The sequence below is a fragment of the Drosophila nasuta genome, chromosome 2R (genome assembly GCF_023558535.2).
Source record: "Drosophila nasuta strain 15112-1781.00 chromosome 2R, ASM2355853v1, whole genome shotgun sequence".
NCBI lineage: Eukaryota > Metazoa > Arthropoda > Insecta > Diptera > Drosophilidae > Drosophila > Drosophila nasuta.
This window is the reverse complement of record NC_083456.1, coordinates 25,599,389-25,623,157: the sequence shown is the minus strand read 5'-3', so window position 1 is coordinate 25,623,157 and position 23,769 is coordinate 25,599,389. Positions and strand designations below refer to the sequence as shown.

The 23,769-nt window shown below is 35.0% G+C and overlaps 2 protein-coding genes across 5 annotated transcripts in view; both read right to left on the bottom strand.

Annotated features, from left to right (window-relative positions):
• The window catches only part of LOC132787218 (segmentation protein cap'n'collar), a 55,890-nt gene extending 55,246 nt beyond the window's left edge, over nt 1-644 (bottom strand). Inside the window, exon 1 of the mRNA XM_060794145.1 lies at nt 428-644. The gene's annotated coding sequence lies outside the window, so the exon portion shown is untranslated. The remainder of the gene's footprint in view (nt 1-427) is intronic.
• A 3,124-nt stretch (nt 645-3,768) lies between these two features.
• The window catches only part of LOC132785340 (endoplasmic reticulum aminopeptidase 2), a 34,688-nt gene continuing 14,687 nt past the window's right edge, over nt 3,769-23,769 (bottom strand). The window contains exons 1-13 of one of the 4 annotated variants that reach the window (XM_060791402.1): nt 18,482-18,955; nt 15,281-15,535; nt 14,188-14,328; nt 10,796-10,984; nt 10,621-10,703; nt 10,329-10,537; nt 9,288-9,468; nt 7,877-9,224; nt 6,564-6,706; nt 6,238-6,500; nt 5,896-6,025; nt 5,461-5,832; nt 3,769-4,642 (exon numbers count right to left, since the gene is read on the bottom strand). In XM_060791402.1, coding sequence (XP_060647385.1) covers nt 4,490-4,642; nt 5,461-5,832; nt 5,896-6,025; nt 6,238-6,500; nt 6,564-6,706; nt 7,877-9,224; nt 9,288-9,468; nt 10,329-10,537; nt 10,621-10,703; nt 10,796-10,984; nt 14,188-14,328; nt 15,281-15,323 — 3,255 coding nt within the window. In that variant the 5' untranslated portion in view covers nt 15,324-15,535; nt 18,482-18,955 and the 3' untranslated portion in view covers nt 3,769-4,489. Of the gene's footprint in view, nt 4,643-5,460; nt 5,833-5,895; nt 6,026-6,237; nt 6,501-6,563; nt 6,707-7,876; nt 9,225-9,287; nt 9,469-10,328; nt 10,538-10,620; nt 10,704-10,795; nt 10,985-12,104; nt 12,175-14,187; nt 14,329-15,280; nt 15,536-18,481; nt 18,956-23,769 lie in introns of those variants that run through there. The other 3 variants (XM_060791401.1, XM_060791400.1, XM_060791403.1) reach the window with 3 other exon arrangements.

Sequence of the window (23,769 nt, the reverse complement as noted above, 5' to 3'; positions counted from 1 at the left end):
TACTTCACATACTTAACAACGAACTGTTCCCGTTTTTTTTTAATGCAAAAGTTACACAGGGTGTAGAATAAAACAGGGTGCTTACAGTCACTGCACTGGGCGAGCTTTGCTTTGTTTTTTTTTTTGACAGACGCAATTCAAATTTACACAAACATACACGCACACACACACTTGGCACTCAACACACGCATACACTACAGAGATACTGCACACACACACATATATACATATCTATATGGGAGCACTAGACACGCGCTTAGTTTGTTGATTGTTAATAGGGGCGCGAAAGTGTTGACAGCGTTTTGTGTTGCTTTAACTTTAACGGCGCAATTTTTTCGCCATTCGCCATTTTCGATAGTTTAACGTTTGTTCGGTGCGAGAACTATTTAAATTAATAATGCGAAATTAAATTTAATTTTTTACATACATGCGTTACACTTTTGGTTTTTTCTTTTGTTTTGTTTGGTAAATTTGGTAGTTTTTCTTTTGTTGATCACTTTGTGTTTTGCTTGTTGCATACGATTTTCGTACTGTGTTTGCGGTCTTTACGTCAGATTCAAAACAACATTCCACAGGTGCTTTTGAAAAGCTTAAGAGAGTCGAGAGTCGGCGTGCGTATGTTGACGTTCTCTGAACGGTTCACAATATACTGAGCGACCATAGCGACGAATGCCAATATGAATGCCGACGCTCTTCGCTTCGGTCAGCTGGTCGGTTAGTCGGCCGACTACTCGTCTACTTCGTCCGCCCTCGGGCCCCACAACGCGCGCTACGATTCGACACGCGATGGCGCTTCAAGATAAAATGAATAACAATCATAACAACAACAAAGCTACACAGCCAGTGCACAGAACTCTCTTTCTGTCCTCTGCCGTTGCTCTTGTTTGGCACAGCGAGAGTGTCTGATTGTGTGTTTGTCACGCGTGTGTGTGCGTATGTGTGTGTTTGCGAGAGATAATATTTATTGAGCCGTCTGCCATAATTTTCAGCTTGTTGTCGTCGGCTAGTTTTACATAGAAAAGTAGCATTTGAGCGTTAAGACACAACAACGATAAGGGGCAATTCAAAAGTGATAAGTCAAGCGTATACCCTGGAAATATTGTATTTCGATAATATAATCATTTCGGTTCCGCCTCTTATCAGATTTCTTATCTTTCATTCTGAAGTACAGGGTATAAAAGCGTCGTATCTTGTTTGCTGATGCAATGCATAATAATCGCTTTCTTTCGCACTCTCCTCTCATTCTTTCTCTCTCGCGAGCTCTCCATTGAAAAAGCTATCGATATTTGTAATTGCAGATAAGGCCCTTGGGTGAGTAATGTTCCAAACGATTAGTGTATTTATAGGCAGCAATAAAGGGTATATGGCTATGGCATTCGACTTACCCGATCCAAATGTTTATTGATTGCCTCCCTCCACCCACCAACACAAAAGATAAATTATTATTTGTTATTTTCTATTACATATTAGTTATCATTTTTATTTATATGTATTCCCATTTGACTTAATATACATAAATATATATATTCATATATTTGCTTTCATACAATTAGATTTACGTCTTTAAAGTTGCTTTGCCTGCATTCCATCTATACTTCTTCTTCCTCTTCTTCTACACAATTTTCCTTATAAAAGATGATACAATAATAGATAAAGCTTAAGAACAGTCGCAAATAAATTTCGTCTAATAAAATTAACTAGAATTTTCATATTAAATGTTATACAAAAGATAATTTCTATAATCCATATGGGGCGAGACTTAAAAGAGGGAGAGGGGGAGAGGTCAGCTTGATAAATCCGGAATGAGAACAAATATGTGGACGGATATGCGCAAGTATACAAGTTAGAAAGATCTAGGGTGTGAATGAACTCCAAATAAATAAAGAGTAAAACTGGGATTTTTGAGTATATAATGAAGTAAATAAATATTTACATCGAACCAACACTAAACTGTCATAATTAGAATGTTCTTCAAAGTTGATGTTGTTGTTGTTGTTGTTGCTGCTGTTGTTAATGTCTCTATATATAAATTCCTAGATGAATGATTTGTAAAACTTTCTAAATTTCGACTTGATTTTAAGTGTATGTTTGTATTCGGTATTTATATTAAATTTTTTCCCTTGGTTTATACATTTTTCGAAAACAGTAAAATCGACTCCAAAACTTGTTTCTGGTTAGCTAATAAAGTTTGTTGCATTTTTGTAGTGTATCATATTCGTTTTTGTCATATTTGTATCATCATAATAATTTTTGTTTTGTATCTGAGCAGATTGACATTTGTTATTGAGTATCTATCGAGTTAGTCTTAGTGTTTAGCTAAAATAAAATTCAATTCGAGCCACAAAAGCCAAAGCAGGTCTAAAAATATTGGAATACCAATTAGCATTTCGAGTTAAACATCTCTCGCTAGCCAATTTTTTGTTGTTTATTTGTTTTTGTTTTGCTGGGTTTTTTTATTTGGTTTCTTTTTTGGCTAACAACAACGCGAAAAGCGGCAAGCCGGAAGATTGAGTCAAACATATCATCTACCGCTTCAGACCTACCTGATAAACCTTACATTTGCTTAAAGTGAGTCTATGTATATAGAAATAATCAAGCCTCAAAAGCCTCTGCGGTTATCAGTGCTACTCTATTAAGTATAGCAGCTCTTGAGAATATATTATATAGCTATATAGTCGACCAGAGATAAGTGACAGATGTGTTGTTTTTGGAGCGTTTGTGTAAATCTATTTCTTGATAGCCTCACGCCCCCACCTTCAACATAACTGTCAGATTATCAACATTATAGCCACAACATAACTTTATGGGTTTCGTAAAAAAAGACCTCATAGATAGTAAGCTATTCTCAGCTAACTATTATTGCCTGACTCAATGTTGTCTAGAAGTTATAGCAAAGAGATTCGAATCAAGTTTATACTATGTCAAAACATTTGTGCTTATCAATTGTACACCAGAAGAAATAGAACTTTGTCTTGGTAAAAACTCATACATCAAATTTAGCAAAAACCCTTGGAGATTAATTGCACTCGAATCAGGTCAGAATTGTGATTAGCATAAGCTTACAAAATGAAATATTGAGCATGACTCAATAATAAATTCGAAAATTTTGACTAAGATATTTTAGAAAAATTTTTGATATAGGATTTTAACTGATCTTCACTTTTCGAAAAAAAAAAACAAATTTCAGAAATTTTTAATCTGCCAAAGAATTCTGATTAGCATAAGTTTAAATTCGAAAAATTTGTCTAATTTTGATATAGGATTTTAACTGAAATTTACTTTTCGAAAAAAAAAAGAAATTCCAGATGTTAATTTTACCTGCTAACTTTCAATAAGAAGTTAAATCTACGATCATAAATGAGACTGGAATCATGGTAAAAAGTTTGAAACTTCAAATTGAATTAAAGTGTAATCTGATTTATAAATACTGCTATGTACTTAATGCAAGTGAAAGTAGAAAATGTGTTATATTATGTGCAGAAATAAAAAGTGTCTTTTTGTTTGCCGCTTTATGTTATGTACATATGTATGTGAGAGTATGTATGTCAATATGGATTAATGTATATCGTGTCTACTATACTTGTTTTGTTTTTTTCGATTTTGTTTTTGGAAAAGGAAGATATCTGTGATATATGTATATCTGTGTCTATTTCTAGATACATACATATATATCGGTTCGCACACATATACACACAGACACATACAAGAATAATGCCTAACAAACGATGCTTATTAATCCTAAATATGCTATACAGATATATATATATCTTATATTTTTTATATTCATGTTTCTTTTTGTTGTTTTTTTGTTTTTTTTTTATCATAATGTTAATGGATTCATAGTTGTGTGTTTTTGCTGAAAAAATATGTTCGATCTGTTTTCGCTTAAATATTACTTAGCTTTTGTTTTGTTTTTGGTTTTTTGGTTTTTCTTGTTATTTGTAAAATTTACACATACATATACATTTACAATATATAGATATATCTTTATGTTCAGTTGTAGATAATAGAAAATGGCATCAGTATGCATTATACTCCATATACTATAACTATAGATATATGGTATTTTTTTTTGTTCTTTTGTTTATCATTCTAATTTACAGTTTACAGATTGAATTTTTTGCTTGTCTTTTTTATCATTTTTTTTTTGTTTGGTGTTAACTCATGGGCCTAAGGGGCGGGAAGAGAAAGGGGGGCAAAAAGGAGCTGGATAACTTAATGATAAACTAATGGAGAGATCTCGAGACCCTGTCGATATACAATTTTTTTGTTTAATATTTATATATTAATATATATATGGCAATGATATGGTAAATATTATTATTACTATGATTAGCTCCCGAAAATTAGTATGTATGTATGTGTGAGTGTGTGTGAGTGCAAGGAACATAATTACAAATGATTTAAGAGATCATTTCCAACCAAAGAATTTTAACTAATAATCATAATAATGCTCGATGACAATTTGCAAAATTCAATTAAAAGTCCTCTATCGATGCGAATGCAAATTACTTTCCACCCATTTATAAAGCGCTGTCTGAGATCTGGCGACCCATTCCACATTCGAGGCAACGCTGCTCAGCGTCATATTCAACACGGACATTCCCTGGCCACGTCCGAAGCGATGCACCAAGGATTTCAGCTGTAAATGGAGGGAGTGTTATTAAATTGAAATTATGTCTTTATATTAAAATGGAAATCTTTTTTTAAATATACTATATAGTTCAAAAGTGCGAATAAAATAAACAAACTGGATGTTAGAACTTTTCTGTGTAAATAAAGAACACTTTCACTAAATTATTTAAGGTTCCAGAACTTAGAACTTTTGTGCCTAATCGAAACTATAATTTTTTCATACAGAAACATTGAAGAAATAATACTAGAATAATAATTTTAAAATTTAAATACAGGAAATAAAAATACCAAAAATATACTTAAAATATAAATACAGAAAATAAAAATACTTACATAATATACTAAACATATAAATCAGAACAAATAAAAAATATTAAAATATACTACAAATTTAAATAAATACTAAAATACTACTAAATTTGAATACTAAACTCTAGTTATATAGTTTAAGAGTATATCTTTTTTTTTGATAACGAACACACAAAAATAAATTAATTCACTTTTTATTACAATTTAAGAGCAAAAAGGTTATTAGAGCTTTTCTACATAAATGTTAACTTAAAAAAAAATCCATAATAATAATAATTGTATTTATATTTAAGAAAAATATAAAAAATAGTGAAAGAAAAAAAAGAAAATGTATCTCATTAATAATAATAAATAAAATAATACTTCACAAGTGTCTATAAATTATTATTATAATCTAAGAGACCATTAGATAATTTTTTTTTTTAAATATAAATTGATTTTAATACATAATAGGAATGTGTATATAAGAAAACTTAATATAATATTTAGGAGAACATTATATAGTCAGCTACTTACTTCATCGTAATCGAACTTTGTGGCGCCATATTGTGTTATGGCCGATATCACTTTGGCAAAGCTAATTGTGCCCGGTCCCAGACGCTTCTCCAGCTCAAACCATTTGGCCTGGAGGAAGCGACAAGCCATCGCACCTCCCGTCGGTGTGCCCGCAATGGCCTTGAGCACCTGGACCACCTCCTCGGTGGGCAGCATGGTGACATGCGAGAGCAAACGATTCTGCAGCCAAGCATCCTTGGTTCTGCCCAAGGCACGCAGCAGCTGCATGCGTTCCACAAACGTTTCCGAGGTGCGTTGCAGCGTCACAAAGCGCTCCCAGCAATGTTGCCAATATATGTATTCGCCAGAGAGAATTGAACCCGTGTAGACCACCTGAGGGGGGGAACAGGAATTTATGAATATCAATTTATATATTTTACTCTATAGCTGACTTACCTCTCGCAGATTGGGTGAAATGGCGGAGCCATTGTAGTATAAATATTGATTTAGCATATTCTTTGCCTTCGTAATGCTATCAATATCCTCCCACAGCACCGAAGCCAGCAGCACTTCCGGACGCATGAGTCTGTAAAGAGATTTAGATTATAAGTTTATGTTGAAGGTATTTATCTTTGGAAGTTTGGTGTTCAATAGAAACTTTCGCTTTAAGTTTTAATTTCTTTCATTATTAAATTACATTATTAAATTAAATAAAAGACCTTTTATTTTCTGTTAAACCACATTTCCATTGCCAAATTTCTTCTTCTATAAACACTTCACTTTTATATTCCCACTCACCTGGTTGCCACATCGCCTTCATCGATCCAGCCCACCTTCTCCATTACCGTGGATATTTTCATTTTGATAAACTCACTGAGCATGAGAAAGCATTCGGAATACTTGAGTATGCGACGCCACTTTTCCAAATGTCTCACAGCCAAAGCCATGGGTCCGTAATGCGTTTCACTTGGCAGATATTGAATCATGTTCATGGTGATTTCACAGGGCAATAGATTCGCATGGCACAGCGTAAATGCATCCGACAGCATGCCTAGACGATCCTGTAAAAGTTTGAATTAATTCATTAATAAAATGTTAAATCAGAAGATTAAGTGATAACTTACCTCACTGGTGAAACGCTTGGGATTGTTGGAGAGCTCCTCGATGAGACTCGCCCAGTTGTCATCGTTGTAGACAACGCGATAGTAACCATTCTGTATGGCATTCACCTTGATCCATTTCACATTCTCCGGCACATTGAAAGTCACTGAAATGGTTTCGAATTGACATTGGTTAGTCGAGCGATCATTGATCTCATCGTGTTTTGAATTATTATTGAGTTAAGTTTTAAGGTCAGCAGAGTTGTTAATGACACGCGACATTTCCGGTTTTTATTTCTGACTGGTTTATATTAATAAACATGTCAATATTAATGTAATTGCCTAGATGTATTATAGTCTATTATGTTATGGAGTGTCCAAAAATATTTCTAATTATTACGTAATTTGAAAATTGATTTGGAAATGTATTCAATAAATGAAAACATTTTTTGATGATATCTAATAATTTTCAAAATTAATAATTTGGGGTAATAGTATAAAGTTTATAAATCTTAATTCTAAGAGTGTTAAGTTATTAGTTTCCTTCATTTCTATAATGAATAAATTTATCTACAAATACTGAAACTACTTCAATGAAGATTTTGCTTCATTTCTATACATTTATCTATAAACTACTTGAATAAAGATACAAGCTTCTATTATTACAACATATTATACACTTCCAGAACCTATGCGATAATGATGAAATTACTTAATAAGCGTTCTCTCAACCAGTTTTTTTAATGGAATATTTGCCCTCATCAATCATTTGCGTTAGACTTAGTAGTCATATGTTTTATTTCAATATATACTAAATTCTAAAACGCAGTATTACAAGTGCCGTTGTCGACTGTTTTATGACGTGTTCATTAATCACTGTAGCAACTGGACAACAGGTTTAATTGTCGTATAATTTCACTAGTAATTACTGATCGCATTTGTATTAGAGATAAGAATGTTTCTGTTCTCAGACGATCTCATTTTAGTATTTAAACAGGTTGCGCATTGCAACGCTTTCACTGATCACTGAATTCGTTTGTGTTTGAGATATTTTAGATTATTATTTCATTCATAATGAATGCAGATGTTATTGGGTGATCTTTGATTATGTTCGTAGAGAGCTTTATTTATGGGTTGATCGCATTTTTTTTCAAAGCGATACGTTTGTAAATGATCTTGTCACTTGGCAGATGATTTATGTGACGATCTGGATTAAATTAGACGTAATTGTGCTGCTATTTTGGTAGGTTGAGAGTTCAGTTGGGTTATCAATTCATTAATTTCGCAATTTAAGAGATTTTAAATGTGTGTCGCTCTCTCTCTCATTTGCTACTCACCATCGATATTCTGCATCCAAAGCGTTTCGCTGACGTTGTTGATGTCCGTCACATAGGTGACAGGCAAGATCCACTTCATACTAGGCGCTGCCTTGTGTTTGCTAGCTTGCGTTGTAGGTGCCACTGTGCTGGGCATCTCAGTGGCATTCACCGTCGTCTTGTTGTAGTTGTTGCCATCGTAGGAGTCATCGTGAATTGCCAAAAAATCGGCGGGTTTAAATGGTCGCTGGGAAATGGAAATGCTGTTGCCCATTTTGGTGACGGTCAACAAAGGGAAACCAGGTTGATGTGTCCACAGTGTCATCATGTCCTTGATGTTCTTCGAACCGTTCGCTTTCTTAGTGCAAATGGTCCACAAATCTGTAGGTTCAGCGGTCTTGAAGCGATTCAGTTTGAGAAAAGTGCCCAGGCAGCCACGGAAACGATCCTCGCCAATGGCTGTGTGCAGCATGGAAAAGATGGCAGCGGTTTTCTGCACAAAGAACTCCTCGTTGTTGCCATCGTGACTCGTGCCATTCATAATGCTATCCCAACCTTGGATGGCATCAATATCCAGTGCAGCTGTTGCCATCTTTAGTAGATACATTTCACGCAGTGGCCACGTTTCTTGAAGCGGAGCCAAAGCATGAATTCCAAGGTATTGAATGAGTCCCTCCCACAGCCAGACATCTTTGAGGACTTTGCGTGAGGTGATGCCGCCAAAGAATTGTCGCACCATCGCCTCGGCAATGCGCAGCGCACTGAATTGATATTGCTCCGATGTAATCGAATGCGGATCCGTTAAAAAGGAAGTCTTGAGTGTAACCAGACCCAACGATGAGATTAGATTGCGATCCAGCGAAGGCAGCGCCACAAAGTCCACCTTGGTCAGTGGGTAACTGATGTCCAGCCACGTCTGCAGATATTCTAGCACATCTCGTGATGTGTGAAGAATGAACGAGGAGCGTGGCAACAAATCCCTCGGTGCATAGAAAGTATAAGAAGGTGCTCGCTTGATCGAGGAGCCTGTTGACTGTGATAGCGATGTGAGATTCGATGGTTTGCCATTGCCATTGATGATCACGGGCAGCGCTGTGGTTGTTGTGCTGTTGGCACTTTGAAACGGCGTCAGATTCACATTCAGTGAATGCGTCAACGCTGTGATATTTCGCACTGGCGGATTCTTGCTCTTCAGCTGCGTGTAGTTGTTCAGCTGCGATGGCTTCTTGCCACTGCCAGCGGTGGCCGGGGCCACTGTGGTGGGTATATAGGCAGCGGAGGGTTGCAGCGATTCCCGCTGAAAGTCGCTAACAACCCAGGCGATGGCATCAGCGGGCAGTGGCGGTGTCTCAATGAAGTCGTCACGCAGCTGTAAATTGTAATTGGCATTAGTTAAAAGGTATTGATTGTGTGTAAATATCATTTGACTTACCAGCCCTGTGCCCATGTAGAAGCCCACATCCTCTGTGGTGTGCACTATGGAGTTGGAAAGACCGATGTGGAAGCGATCACGGAACACGGAGACACGGAAGGGAGCACGCACATGCGGCTCATCGAAGCACGGAAAAGCGCGACGGGCACCATTTGGTCTGAAGACTGTGGCAGCGAGCAGGCTGTAAAGGGAAAGGGAAGGTATTAAAAGAGTTTAATTAAAAATATGAAAATATATTGAAAGTTTCATTATTTTTATTATAAAAGCATAGATTACAAATTAATTTATAATCTAGCCTAAAATTTACTAGTGCTTTGGCTTTAGCTAAATTCAAAGTTTAGATGTAAAAAAATTACTAAGGTACTCTTAAAAGATTTTAAAGAAAAAGAAATATACTCATCTACGAAACTATTACTAACTATTAAACTACTATAATGTTATACAATTATTTGCAATTTATTTTTAACTTATTATAAAACATACAGCAATTAAATAGGTCTTATAAAGCATCAAGTTAAGTTCTTATGCTCATTTTGTTCAATCCGTCTGTCAGTCTGTTCATGTGTTTCTAGTCTCATTAGTCGTTTATTTTCAAAGCTATTTTCATCAAACTTTATAGACTTCTTTCTTTTTACTATTAGCAACATATATGTTGATGTTAATCAAATCGCTTTACTTGAACGAGTAGCTATCATAGAAATAAAGTTAACAAAAATGAAATAACTTCTCCATCTGCTTCGAATCATTTACATAGGACTCTTATTGTAGATACTTAAATCATTAAGCTGAATTTAGTTCATATGGCTATTGTCAGTCCGTTTGTCCATCTGTTTTTCGTCAAATTAGTCTCTTATTTCAAAGCCTAATAAAACTTTCTTAATTTCAACCATAAGCAACACAAATGTCGGAACGCTTCCCATTCCATTACTATATCTTTTAGCTGCCTTAAAAATCAATAAACTTAACATGGCACACGTCTGCAAAGCACTCATAAAAATCATAAATTTGTAATGAATTCATTTGCGAACTGTTTCTGCTTACCGTTCCCGTCCATTGAAGCTCTCATACTGATCCACATAGAAGCCCTCGGGCTCTGGATTCAATTTGGAATACCAACGCAAATTCAACGTATAATTGGATTTTTTCTTTAGCTTCTCCTTCACCTCAATGTACAATTGCTGGCGTGGCGGAAACTCCAATACCTTGACAATCTTCAGCGCATATCCCTTGGGACCCGGAGTTACGAGGGCCTAAATCAATTTCGCAATTAGTGAAAAAGACCGTTAATAATTATGGCTCCAAGTCCAAGTTCAAGTCGAAGGACTAAACTCACCTTCTCCGTTACGTTGAGGTCCTGAATGTGCAGCACAATAAAATTGGTCTCCTTCTCAATGAACAGATCGATGGTTACTTGACCTGCCCACAAGAAAAAAAGTACAGAAATTACATTAGCAAACAGTTGAAAGTTTTCTTTCTACTTTTTGTTTGCGTTTGGCATTGCTTCTTACCTTTGACATCGAGTGTGGTGAGATTGGGATGTATCGTTACCATATAGCGCATGGGTCGTGCACTTGTCGGCAGCATCTTGTCCAGCCAGGGGAATGGCTCTCCATTCGTTGCAATCGGATTGAATGGTTGTGTGTTGTTCTCTTCATCCGTTTCATAGCCAGACGTCGTTTTGCCCGCACAGGAACAGTCTGCAAAAAGGTCATACAAATGCAATGTTCAGCATACAATTTGTTTTCGTTTTGTTCTTCTTGGTTTGGTTTGTTTTGGTTTGGGTTGAGTCTGGTTTTGATTCGGTTGGGGAATTGTGGTCTAAGCACGTTGATGCTTCATGTTAATCAACTGCGTTTTACACGATTAACAAAGAGAACAAAACTCATAATACGTATTAACAAAATCTCTAGAGAGCGGGAGATACTCTTTTTGTCTTTTTTTTTGGGGGAGTTTAAATTAAAACTTAGGCAGAAAGTTAAAAGGAAGATTTCATTGGGGTTTGCTAGCACGTCTAAAAATAATTCATTTACAAAAAGTATTTGGGGAAAGGAATATAAAAAAGTTACACAGAGTAACCTTAAATCTAAAGAAGATTTAATAAAACATTTATTATAACGGCTGAAACTAAAGAAATTAACTTAGAATGGCGTATATTGTGAAAAATGTATGTAAACTCAGAATGTACTAAAATGAGTTTAGTATTTTAAATAAAAGTATAGTATATTTGCATACTACTTGATGTTTTCAAACAGTATTTAAAAGTTTATAAATAAGTTTAGAGTTATACTGAAAAATATGTATAAAATCAGTATATACTAAAACGAGTTTAGTTTTTTTTTAATAAAATTTGAAAATATAGTACTTGATGTTTTCAAATATAATTTTTCATAAATATATCAGTATAAAGTTTGTCTAAAAAATATATTTAAAATATATTTTTTTTTTTTTAGCATTTTTTAAATCCTACAACTATACCCTAAAAATAAAAAAAATAGAATGATTATAAGATAATTCGAGCATGTAGTAAATATTGATTAAAATGTTTAAAGAAAATATTTTACCTCAAAACATCTAAAGAAATATATATTGAAGAACTATGTATTATTTTAACACAGTAGAGGAACAGTTTATATAATTAAAGAAGTAAATTAAAAATAACTAGTTAACATAGATTAACAAGAAGAAGGAAAGACAGTACACAGCGACATGCTGACAGATTATGGGGTTGTATTTACTATGGTATTATTATGGAGTTACGAGTCAGTGTTACGAGTATTTACCAGTTAGAAGAAGTGGGTTGGAAAATTTGTTACTCACATTTTTACCAATCAAACAAGCATTTAAGAGAAATTTTCATAAATTATGTATTTTTTTGGTTTCGATTTTTTTTTTATTTTGTACAAAAAACAAAGAAACAACAAAGTGTATAAAAGAAAAACGTTAAACAAATTATGTATACATATTTATCATATAGTATTTGCATAAGTTTTATATATAGAATACGTATGGTTAGTATTAAGTTGATTAATTATGTTGATTATACAAAATATACCAGATACTTATCGATGGCATCAATATGAATAATTATGAGGGATGGACGGTATATAGAGAGGGGGGAGGAAAGTGAAAAGCCTTGAGGGCGTGTGGAAACGCTTTTCCAGGCTGTCCATCAATTAATTAATGCGGGAATTAATGTGTAACGGCAAAGGGAAATAATTGACTTGAATACTTTTTGTGTCGATCTGGTCACACAGTGTTTCATCCCATAGACACTCTCTCACACACATACACACACTCATATGTGTGTGTGTGTGTGACTGTCTGGCGTAATGCAATTAGCCTTCAGTGCATTTAGCCCCATTAAGTATGCAACACAAGGTTTATGTTTGCACTTTGCATACATTCTGCAACATAATATGAACCCCTCTTGTGTATGTGTGTGTGTATGTGTATGCCATGTTATCATGTGTTGTCGCTTGGCATCACAGGGAGTCGATTTGCCACAATATCGCCTGAGGGGAGGGAGGGAAGTATGCCCAGAATATTATAATGGCATTTGGTCTGTGTTAATACTATTAAAAGCATATTGCAACAGGCAGCGGCATCTATGTATGTGATGGCGTCTGTTGCTGTTTGCCGCAACCATCATCAACTTAATGTGATTACATATTGATATCACATAAGCATATCCGTAGTATAAAGGTTGTATATGCTAGTTTACTCGGACTTGATTTATGCAACAGAACCCAATGAATATGCGGGCTACCCAAAGTGCGGCTTTGTTGGTGTTTAGTAATAAATCTATTTCCAGACTTGCTGGAGCAACAAGTTGAAGGGATTCCTGGGATAACAATGAAGTGTGCAAATATTTCTAATATCTTGTACATATTTATCAATTTTACAAGCTTAAATTTCCTTAGAAGACAAAAAAATAAAGCCTTGGGTAGGATCCTTTTTCCAACTTTAATGCTGCTATTTAAATTGGAGTCTTAAGCTGTTCAAAATTAATTTCATATATTTAACAGCCTTACAGAATATAAAGTATTTATAAATGATACTATTCATATATGAGAATAGAGATTTTTTGTTTCTCTAAATAATTGCATCACTAAAACATTAGATTTTTGTAATTCTAATTCATGAATTTCACATTCATTTTGAAGATACTTCCAAGAAGTAATTTATTTATTTATCCACAATTTTGAAGAAGTATTATTATCTCTTGAACTATTCAGTCAATAATTCTGTCACTAAAACACTTCAAAGCTTCTTTTAATACAATCTCTTTCAACCACTGAAATACGAATAATACATTTCTAAAGGTATTCTTAAGAAATTATCAAATCATCAATTTAATGATGCTTAACTCTTTAAAATTGGTCGAACAAAGTTTTGAGACTTTAACTACTTTACTTGCTTCAGTAATAATGAAAGTTTCTTCTTTAATTATCTTAGTGTGCTAATTAAAAAAAAAATTTATAACATTTTGTTAATCAAATGCAAATTACTGAATTATTCTCTCTATTCCCCTAGACAACATGGCGCCATCTCATTCAACTCTACTAGCATTCATGCACAGCTCCCATTCTGTCACTTATCGCCGCAACATTATCTCAAAATTAAGCATACGCAATGTGGCACAACATGTGTGTGTGTGAGAGTAATTGACAAAAGACGTGATAAACAGCTTCCCCAGTGTGCAAATACAAACGGAAAACATATTTGTTAACAAGCGGCAAAAGAACGAGGCGCATTGCCAACGTCTGCTTTTTGTTATTGCTGTTGCTGCCTTTTGTTGTGGTGGGGAAAAAAAGGCGGGAGGAAAAACAAGAAGAGAAAAAAAAAAGAAAAACGCAAGCGAAATGGAAATGCAAATACAAGTGTGCACAATGCAACCTACCATTTTGTGGTCCAGCGTAGGCAATGATAATCGCCGTCAGCAAAAGGGAGCCGAGCACGATGCCGGCAACGAGGAGAGCGCGTCTCTGCGAGCAGACAGCGACTCCGTTGCGCGTCTGACGTCCGCCGCTCGATTCGCCACCTGTGAAGCGAATAAATGTAATTAAAGTCTGGAGATGTGAAAGTCACATATTATTTTTATATAGAGTGTAAATATTTGCACGTCTGACAATTGCAATGCCAATAAAGCAATCGGGTCTTAGTTGCTTTGGCTGACAATCTGGTATACTTATTACTCTATAGTATATTTTGAAAGTAGTGTAATTTCGATATACCAAATATATTATTTGGTATATTTTAGGATTTTGTGGTGCATATTTGCTATATTTATAATATATTTTGAATGTAGCGAAATTTCGATATACCAAATATATTATTTGGTATAATTTAGTTATCATGTTTTAGAATATATGTATTTTGAGTGTAGTATAATTTTGATGTACCAAAAATAGTATTTGGTGTATTTTAGTATTTTGTGGTATATTGTTAGTATTTTTATAATACATTTTGAATGTAGTGTGAATTTCGATATATCAAATATAATATTTGGTATATTTTAGTATTTTGTAGTATATGATTGGTATGTTTTATAATATATTTTGAATGTAGCGTAAATTTCGATATACCAAATATGGTGTTTGGTATATTTAAGTATTTTGTGGTATATTTTTATAATTTATTTTGAATGTAGTGTAAATTTCGATATACCAAATATAATATTTGGTATATTTTAGCTTTTTGCAGTATATGGTTGGTATATTTTATAATATATTTTGAATGTAGTGTGAATTTCGATATACCAAATACAGTATTTTGTATATTTTTGTATTTTGTGGTATATTGTTGGTAATAAATTTAGAATAAAGTTTTATTTAAAATCAGTAATGGGCATCTCACAGTCAATATACCAAAAGTCTTTAGTATATTTTTACAGTATATTTTCGATATACTTTTAAATTAATTTTGTAGCGGGTATCTCACAGTCGAGTACACTCGAATGTAGCATTCTAACTTGATTGTTCTTTTTAATTTACCTGATAGAAATGCACAATCATCTAAATCCGGATCATTTGTCATTTCGATGCGCTCGCGCCGCCAAATTTTTGTACCTTTCTGACCGCCGCCAACGACCGAAATCTTAACGGGGCCGATATCTCTTTGTCTTCCGGCCAATACGTTAACGTTAACTGCGTTTTGCTCAAACGCTGCCTAATTATCGTTTTAATATGTATGCTCTATATATGCACGTACGTGTATCACAAGCTAATACCGCAATAAAGTTCAAGTTGCTGAGAAATCAAATCAGAATCAATTGGTGCAATTTGAAACCCTTTTATTTCTGATATTCGTTTGACCAGCCAAGCCACGTGTCCATCATGCATATTTTATGTACTAGCCACACAACATTTATGAAGCCGAAAAGAGAATTCTCACACACACAAGCACACACGAAGCACCCTTTACCTTAACTCCCCCTTCATTTCGCTCTCTCTCTCTCTCTCTCTATTAATCTGTGTCTCAACGACGAGCTGATAATCTGCTGGCCAAATAATCGTATAATTTATGCACAGTCGAAACCCTTGAAAAGAAGTAAAATATATGTATGTGCAGAGTCGAGTCTCCCTTATTTTTTGTTGTTTTTCTTTTATTTTTTGGTTGCAGCCAAAAAATGTTGCCGCCCTTCCGGTCGCCGGCTTTATTTAGCAAACGCAGCCGGCATCCCGTCTAGTCATTCGCCCATTTGGCGCTGTCTCTGGACGTAGTCATCGTCATCGTAATCGTTGTCGTCGTCGTCGTCTACGTCTGCAAAATTTTTGGATGCTGCTGCTCGCAATTTCAATGTCGCATTGAATTAGTGAAAAGCGCTTTTCAACGCCCAAAAATCAACCCCCAAAATACATTTTCTCTGTGTGTGAGTTTGTGAGTTTGTTGTTTTTGTGTCTACAGTCTGCTTTTGAGCAGCACTTGAAGCTGAAGTTGCATTGAGCATCCTCAACGAATTTTATGCGGTTATCACAAAAAGCATAAAACCAAATTGTGATACGCTTTGATTGAAGGTAACAGCAAAGCCAAAAAAGAAATCAAAATAATGTGTAACTAAATTTAATCACCATTACAATGCGAAAAATGCACAAAATTCAAACTTTCAATAAAACAAAAAATTATTCATATTGTCCGCAAATAGCACAGCAACACACACTTTGCTTATCAACTGATAAGATTCTATGGATGGTTTATGGTCGCCAATTCGTTTGAATTATACTTAGTAAAGCACTAGTATTGATTAGATTTCACAGGAGTTGGAATCGACGACGCCTGTTGACTGCAATATAATCGAGGAATGCCGGTTTGCCGGCTATGAATAACAATAACAATAATCAAGGTGATTCCGACTAACACGAGTCCAGTTAGCTGATTGAACTTATGCTCAGCGTCGATTATCTATTTCGGATTTATTGGGGGTATTTCCTCAAAAATAAACATATAAAGATAATAACTATTTTTATGCTTTTTAAATAGCATTTCCTGGTATTTAGGCGATGAAATATTTAAATATTACTTTTCTTACGTGTAATCGATTAATAATTATATGGTATGTTAATATTCTTGTCGTGCAATGTATAGGAATTATAATTGTATTTAGGTTGTCCTCTCAATTATCCGCTTGTTGCTGTTAAAGCATCTAGATTTCATTTGGTGTTTACACAGGTTGACACATCACGCATACGACCGGAGCAACAGTGTGAATTCTCATTCATTTATTTTGCGGCCATTATAATGTGTGTAATATAATACAATGCATGACTAAAACAATTTCTAATGTCTACACTTGTCCCTTGAACAGAGCAAACAGCCTTGAGCTCATTCTTTTGATACTCTAGCCGAGGATATTACAATGCCATGAAAAATATTTATGACAGCACATAAAAATAGGCAAAGTATGGTTGCGTTTTGGAAGTGAAACTTGGCCTACATAGGCATAACATATAAAGACATATAAACAACAGTTTATATCATATACTTATGATACTAAAGACAGGATATAAAGTTTGGCATCGAAAGAATTTCTTATAGAAATGAAAAGGAAATGCATTACCATATATTCATGTACATATATACGATTATTGAGAACACTAAATTTGTCATCAATGTGAATTCAGGAATAGAAATTCTATACAAGGCACAAAATCGTCTCCTTTTCAAAAAGGAATTTCTTAAAGACTCAGAAAAGGAAGTGCATGCAACGTTCGTCAAAAGTTGGCAGATAATTATGGTTTTCAGTTTATTCTCGCGTTCACAGCACGAGATGTTTACCATGTTAATATAAGAATAAGAATAATTGTATTGTTTCAACGCTGCTGCATTTGTTTACATTCTCATACATGTCATTATCGAGGATTTGTTGTTGTTAAACACACACAATATTCGAGCTTCGCACATCTAAGGCGCCTCTGCAGCCAGAGAGGGAGAGACTTAGCGGAGAGCATCAGAGTGAGAGTAAACACAGCGCAATTGGAATGAGTGCTGAGAGAGCAAAGTTAGAGAGAGCAGAAGAGCGCAACAAAGAGAGAGAGCAGCAAAACTCCATCTGACGTTCGCAATGGAATCTGTGTTTTGAAAATGAAATGTCAAAATGCAAAAGCTCAACAGCGCGCATTTCCTTACACGAGAGTGAGTCTTAGTGTGAGAGAGTGTGCGTGTGTGCGAGTGGAAGCGAAAGAGTATAAGTGAATTTCCTGTTTTGTCTTAGCTTTTGATAATGCGGCGTTTCTTTTGGGCGAGAAACGAGCGCGTTTCTGAGTGCTTTCTGAATGCGCGTATATATGTCAATAGTGCGCTTTCCAGTCTTGACTTTTTTCTTTTCTTTTTTGCCTTTGCTTTTGAGTTTGCTTTTTTCAGCTGTTTTTTTTCATTTCATTTCATTTCCATTTTTTTCGCTTGCCACTTGACTGAATTGTGAGTGGGGCTTTAGTGCATTTGCCTACAAAACAGCGGCAGCGGCTGCGGCAGAGTTCGCTGCGTTTGCATTTCGTGTTGTTGTTGTTGTTGTACAACAATGAAATGTTGACATTCAATGCGGACCACTGAGTCGACTATAAGCCAATGTACATATTTGCATTGGGGGGAGAAGACTTGGCTGGCAAAAAGGTCAAAATAGCAACAATTAATCAATGCAAGTGACGCGATTGCATTTAATTAAGCTAAAAAGCTCATTATTTGTTTTGGCCTCACACTTTGAACTTTAAGCTCCCGACACTCGAATTTCACTTTAAACAAATCGCGTTCGCTTCAATTTCACGTGCTCAACACTCGAACCCGTTAACTTTACCGTTCTGCACCAAAACAAAAAGCTCGTTACTGATTAGCTTTGATTAATCAAAAGCCGATTGCCAAATTGATTGCTTTTCGTATATTTTTCTTTACTTTTTTTTTTTTGGCAATTTCTATTTGCCTTTTTTTTTCGTTATAGACACGCACAGTGATTTGGGGGATAGGCAAAGGGGAGCAGGGACAGCACGCGACGCATCTGTGTTTGCTTCTGTATGTGTGTGTGTGTGTGTATTTTTTGTATGTGGGGTCTGAGGAATTTCCTTTTCAGTTCAGAGTAAAGGTTTTTTTTTTGTCAACACGGGGATTCGCTTTTAGATTTATTTCGGCTCGCACGCGCTTTGTGATGTGTTTGACTACGCGTACATTTTCCAACTGGATGCTGTTGTGCCACGCCGTGGCGTCTCCGGCCTTTTTTGCAGCAACCCTCTCAACAACACTGTAATGGACAGTCTTTCTACTCCCCTCTGACCATAAGCAATCGCCTGTTTGCCTGCCCTCTTCCTCTTCCCTCTTCCCATTCGCACGCAGAGAGCTTTTGCAGCGCATGTCCAAGCGTACTCTCGCTCTCTTCAATTATACGCGCTCTCACACTTGCCCACACACTCGCTCTCACTCTCTTGTGTGCTGGCAAATTTGTTGGCTCTCACCTGCGAAAATGAAAATGAAATTTCTGTGTGTACTTTGCCGGCTCCCTTTTGCCCGGCGCCCGGTTTGCCAAACAACTTGTCCATAAATAGTGGAGTGTTTTCTTTTGTTGTTGTTGCTGTTTTTTGGTGTTGCCAGGCTGCTGCAACCCTTAAACACAACAACACCCCCAAACCCCCGTTATATTCTGTACTTCTCCCCATTGCAGTCAGAGTTGGTCTATCTAATTGTTGTTGTTGCTGTTGCTGCTGCTGTTGCTATTACTGCTGCTTCTTTATCATGTGTTAGTTAAAGGTTCAATCGGCAAAACACTTTTGCTTCTTCTTCTTCAATCTTGTTCTTCTTGCTGTTGCTAGTTGATTAAGGGATGGATGCTGGATGCTGCCTGTTAGATAGCACTATAAACGCTCCTGTCGCGTTGCCATGACGCCAAATTCCGCATGAGATTTACGAGCGCACGTTTCACTCGTATTTTGATGCTTTGATGCCGCCTTTTATTGCCTACTTTGTGGCGCTTCTCTGCTTTACTTCTTTTCTTCGTGGCACTAAATGGAACACAACTCCTCATTACATTACAATTATGGACAACTACAATTTCTATTGCATCATTCAGGAAACTCTAAGGCTAGCTTAAGTTGTCGAAAAAGTTTTCATACGTTTAAGGGCACATTTTTCTAACTTTTACCTCCACTTCTGTATATTCCATTCGTTTGAAATGCACGTTTTTAGAGCAAAATATTAAAGCTGGGGCCAAAAATTGTGCTTTAAGTTTAAAGAGTTGTAAAAATTCAATTGAAAACTGCGTTTTTTATGCTATTTTGTGGTTCCACCAAAACCACATTATTTTTTGTGGCAGCAGAAATAAAAATAAATTGGGGAAAATTTAGTTTTTCGATCAACTGAAAAATATGTTTATAAAGAGAGAGAATTGCAAATAAAGCAAATATGTTATTGAGAACAATACACAGAAATTTGGGATTCCATCAGAAAAAAAAGGAAATCGCTTTTTCAGAACTCTAAAAATTGTACTACTATATTGCTGCGAATTTAAATTTGAGAACTTTGCTAACAAATAAAATGCTTCTCAATTGCCGCGAAATTTCCGCAAAATTAAAATGAAGAACTTTGCGAACAATTAATATGCAAACAGCTGTCAAATGCAAGCAAAAAAGTTCATTTAGCAAAGTTTAAAAAATCGGTATACGAAACGGTATTGAAACCCAAAATCAGAAAAGCACCAAAAAAAGAAATCATTATGTACCTGAAAGTTGCTCCTTGAGCTGCGAAAGAAAGCTTTCTTTTTAGCAATTTTATAATTAGATTTCGACGAGCAAGCGAAACTTGAGAATCATTCCCGCTAAAATATCCTGTTTGTACTTGCACGAAACTTGTTTGTACTTGTTCATTTGAATTTTTTATGTTGTTTGTGCCGCAGCTCGGTGAAAAAGTTAAAGGTAAATACATACATATAGACAAGTACAAAAGTTTCGTCCAAAACTGATTGATGAAAAGCAACTTGCAACAAATAAAGAAGTCAATAGGGACTGCGAGGGGCAAGCAAAGAGTTCAAGAAGGATTTTAACTCAATGAAATCTTTGTCACGTCGCCCAAAAAAGAAAAAGAAATGCAAATACAATGCAAAAGTCGATTGTAAATGGAATATGGGAGAAGTCAACTGACAAGTTGCATGCCACAAAAGAAAGGGAACTGCCGACGCGGCAGTTAAACGACTCGTAACTGCGTTCATGCCAATTTCTAGGGTTTTCTCTGATACCCTATAACGGGTGTAGTGAAGGGGTATATTCAATTACAAAACGAAAGTGTTTATAATATAAAATACAAATAATTACCAATGAAGCATACAAAATTGGTAATAATAATGGAAATGTTATAGTGAAAACCGTCGGTCTGTCTGTCCGAATCTTTGAACATCAATATCTCATAGACTATAAGAGCTTCAGAGCTAATATTTTACAACAATATTTGTAAATGCCAAGTACTTATATAATCCGCTTTTCAATGGAGTTAGGACTCTAGACACCCCAAAAATAGAAAAAAGCAAATCAAAGGAATGCAATAAACTTTAATTTAACTTAATCTTTAATTTAATTTACAACATCTAAGACTATCCTATACTTAATTTTCTGTTCTCATAGGGTGCTATTAGGTTTGTTAGGTAACTAACTTGTGGTGTTGATTCTTCAGAGAACAAAACAAAAAAAAAATGACAATAGAAAACAAAGAAAAGAAAAGAAAAAAAATTCAATAGAAAACAAAAAAAAAAACAAAAGAAAATATGTTTTATTTTCGATGAAAAACAAGCAAAGAAAAGAAAATTTAAAAAATTTCATTAGAAAATAAACAAATAAAAGAAAATAAAAAAAAATGTCAAGATTATATTTTGTTAAAAACTTATATGTAGTATATAATAACTAATTAATTAGTCTGAAATGGAAAGAATGCTTATATTTGGAGTGCTAACATAAATACTGGATATTCCTAAAATTTGTTTTGTTGAATAATTTTTAATTAGCATATATATAATATTTCAATAATATACATTCTGGAATTTTTGTTGTATAATTTTTACTTAAAATATATAATACTTAAATCATATAAGCTCTGTAATTTCTGCTGTATAATTCTAGGTTTAAATTAAATTAAATTATATTACTTTTGATACTTTAATAATATAAATTTTGTAAATCATAATAATTCTAAACACGTATCTTGTAGTCTAGCAGACTCTGCTTTATTCCCTCGCTTTTGCCTACTTTTATTTCAATTGTAATCGTCGGCAACCGCTTGCCACAATCCCACTGTCGTTCCCTCTTCGTCCTCTCCCCTTATTGTTCTACTACTACTGTTGGTTGCCCCTCCTCCTCCCCCTCCCCCCCTCATATCATTGTGTTACTTAACGCAATGCGTGGGTGTCGCCACCCGCGTGTCCAGCATTAAATACGAGTATTTGCTGTCGCATGCAAATTTACAGCCCACAAGCCGAACCGAAGCAACATCAATTGTGTGTCGAGCACATTGGATGACGATGATGCCCCAACCATGTGTGTGTGAGCGAGAGGGTGCGAGGGGAGGGGTTGGGGTTAGTGGGGAGATGTTTCTCTCCCCCATTTGCTAGGGGGTTGTGTTAAGGGCTTCCAGCTCTTGAACGTGAACATGGCCACAAGTGTCTGCTGGGGCTGTGCAATCGAAATGTGGTGGTTAAATAATCGCTGTTTATGAAACAATCAATAAATTTAAGCTGCTGCTGCTGCCACAGCGTCTGTTACTGCGTCATGTGGCTGCCACAGGCAACCAGAAACTTTTCAACTTCTCGCCAGTTGCTAATGGGGTTGAGTTGGTTGAATTGCTGACTGACTGTTCAGTTCAGTTGAGTTGAGTTGAATTCAGTTCAGTTGGGGTCTTGATAGTCGTAATTGGTCGATTAAGTGTTTGTTAATCTCTCTACTTCATTACGATCTCCAAATAAAAGGCAATAGGCCATAGAAATACTCATAGAAACAACACCAAAAACAATAATAGAAAATAACCAGTCTTGGCTTCAATCTCGGTTTTCATGAATCTTTTATGACGCTGTCAACAGTCGAGAAGAGAGAGTGAGAGGCAGAGGCATAAAACACAAAGAGAGCGAGAGATAATTTAATGCGCGAGCCAGAGAAACGTATTAACCCAAAACAGAAGTTGGCCGAAAAAGCGTGTGACAATTGGGTGTGAAAGACAAGATGTTCAAACGACCCTTGACCTTTGGTTAGATAATTTTTAGAGTGGGCTTAAAGACAAGCAGCATAAATTATGGATGAACGTGAATATTGTTGAAAATTTGTGAATTTATGAACTTCTTTTTTTGCATTATGTGCAAAATATTCTAATAGATATTGACAGCTCATCTTTAAATATTTGCTAGTTAAACGGAAAATTTCTGTTTAAATTAAAGATTTTCGGACAAAAATATAAGCAAAATATATAATGAACAATTTTTGGAGCACAATTTTATAATAATCATAAAAACAATTTGAATTGCTTCAAGAGAGACTTGAAGATTGTTTAAGTATAATAATTGTATTATAGAATAACATTTATGGTAAGTTTATTATTGTAAGTTTATCTTTAACTAGTGAAATGGTGAATTTCGTAAATAGTTCAGATTTCCATTCAATTCAAATGTTTGAAAATTACATCAAACTAACCTATTAGTGCGGAAATATTTGTAAGCAAATATAATAATTTAAATTCCTTCAAGACAAACTTTAAGGCTTATAGTAGAGTAATTTTCTATGAAATATTGATACAATTTTTTTAAAAGCACTACTCAAATTCATGTATGTTTAATATATAATAAGTATTCAATAATTATGTATCCAATAAATGCAGTAAATAGCAAAACCTAAGAGAAAACATTTTGAAATTAAATTCGTTTCTTTTGCTTTTATGCAACTCCAGTTTATCTACAGACTAAAGGCAATAAATATTCAGAGCAATATAGGAAGATAGAACAGCTTCATGAATATTTCCCCCTGAATTTATAGAG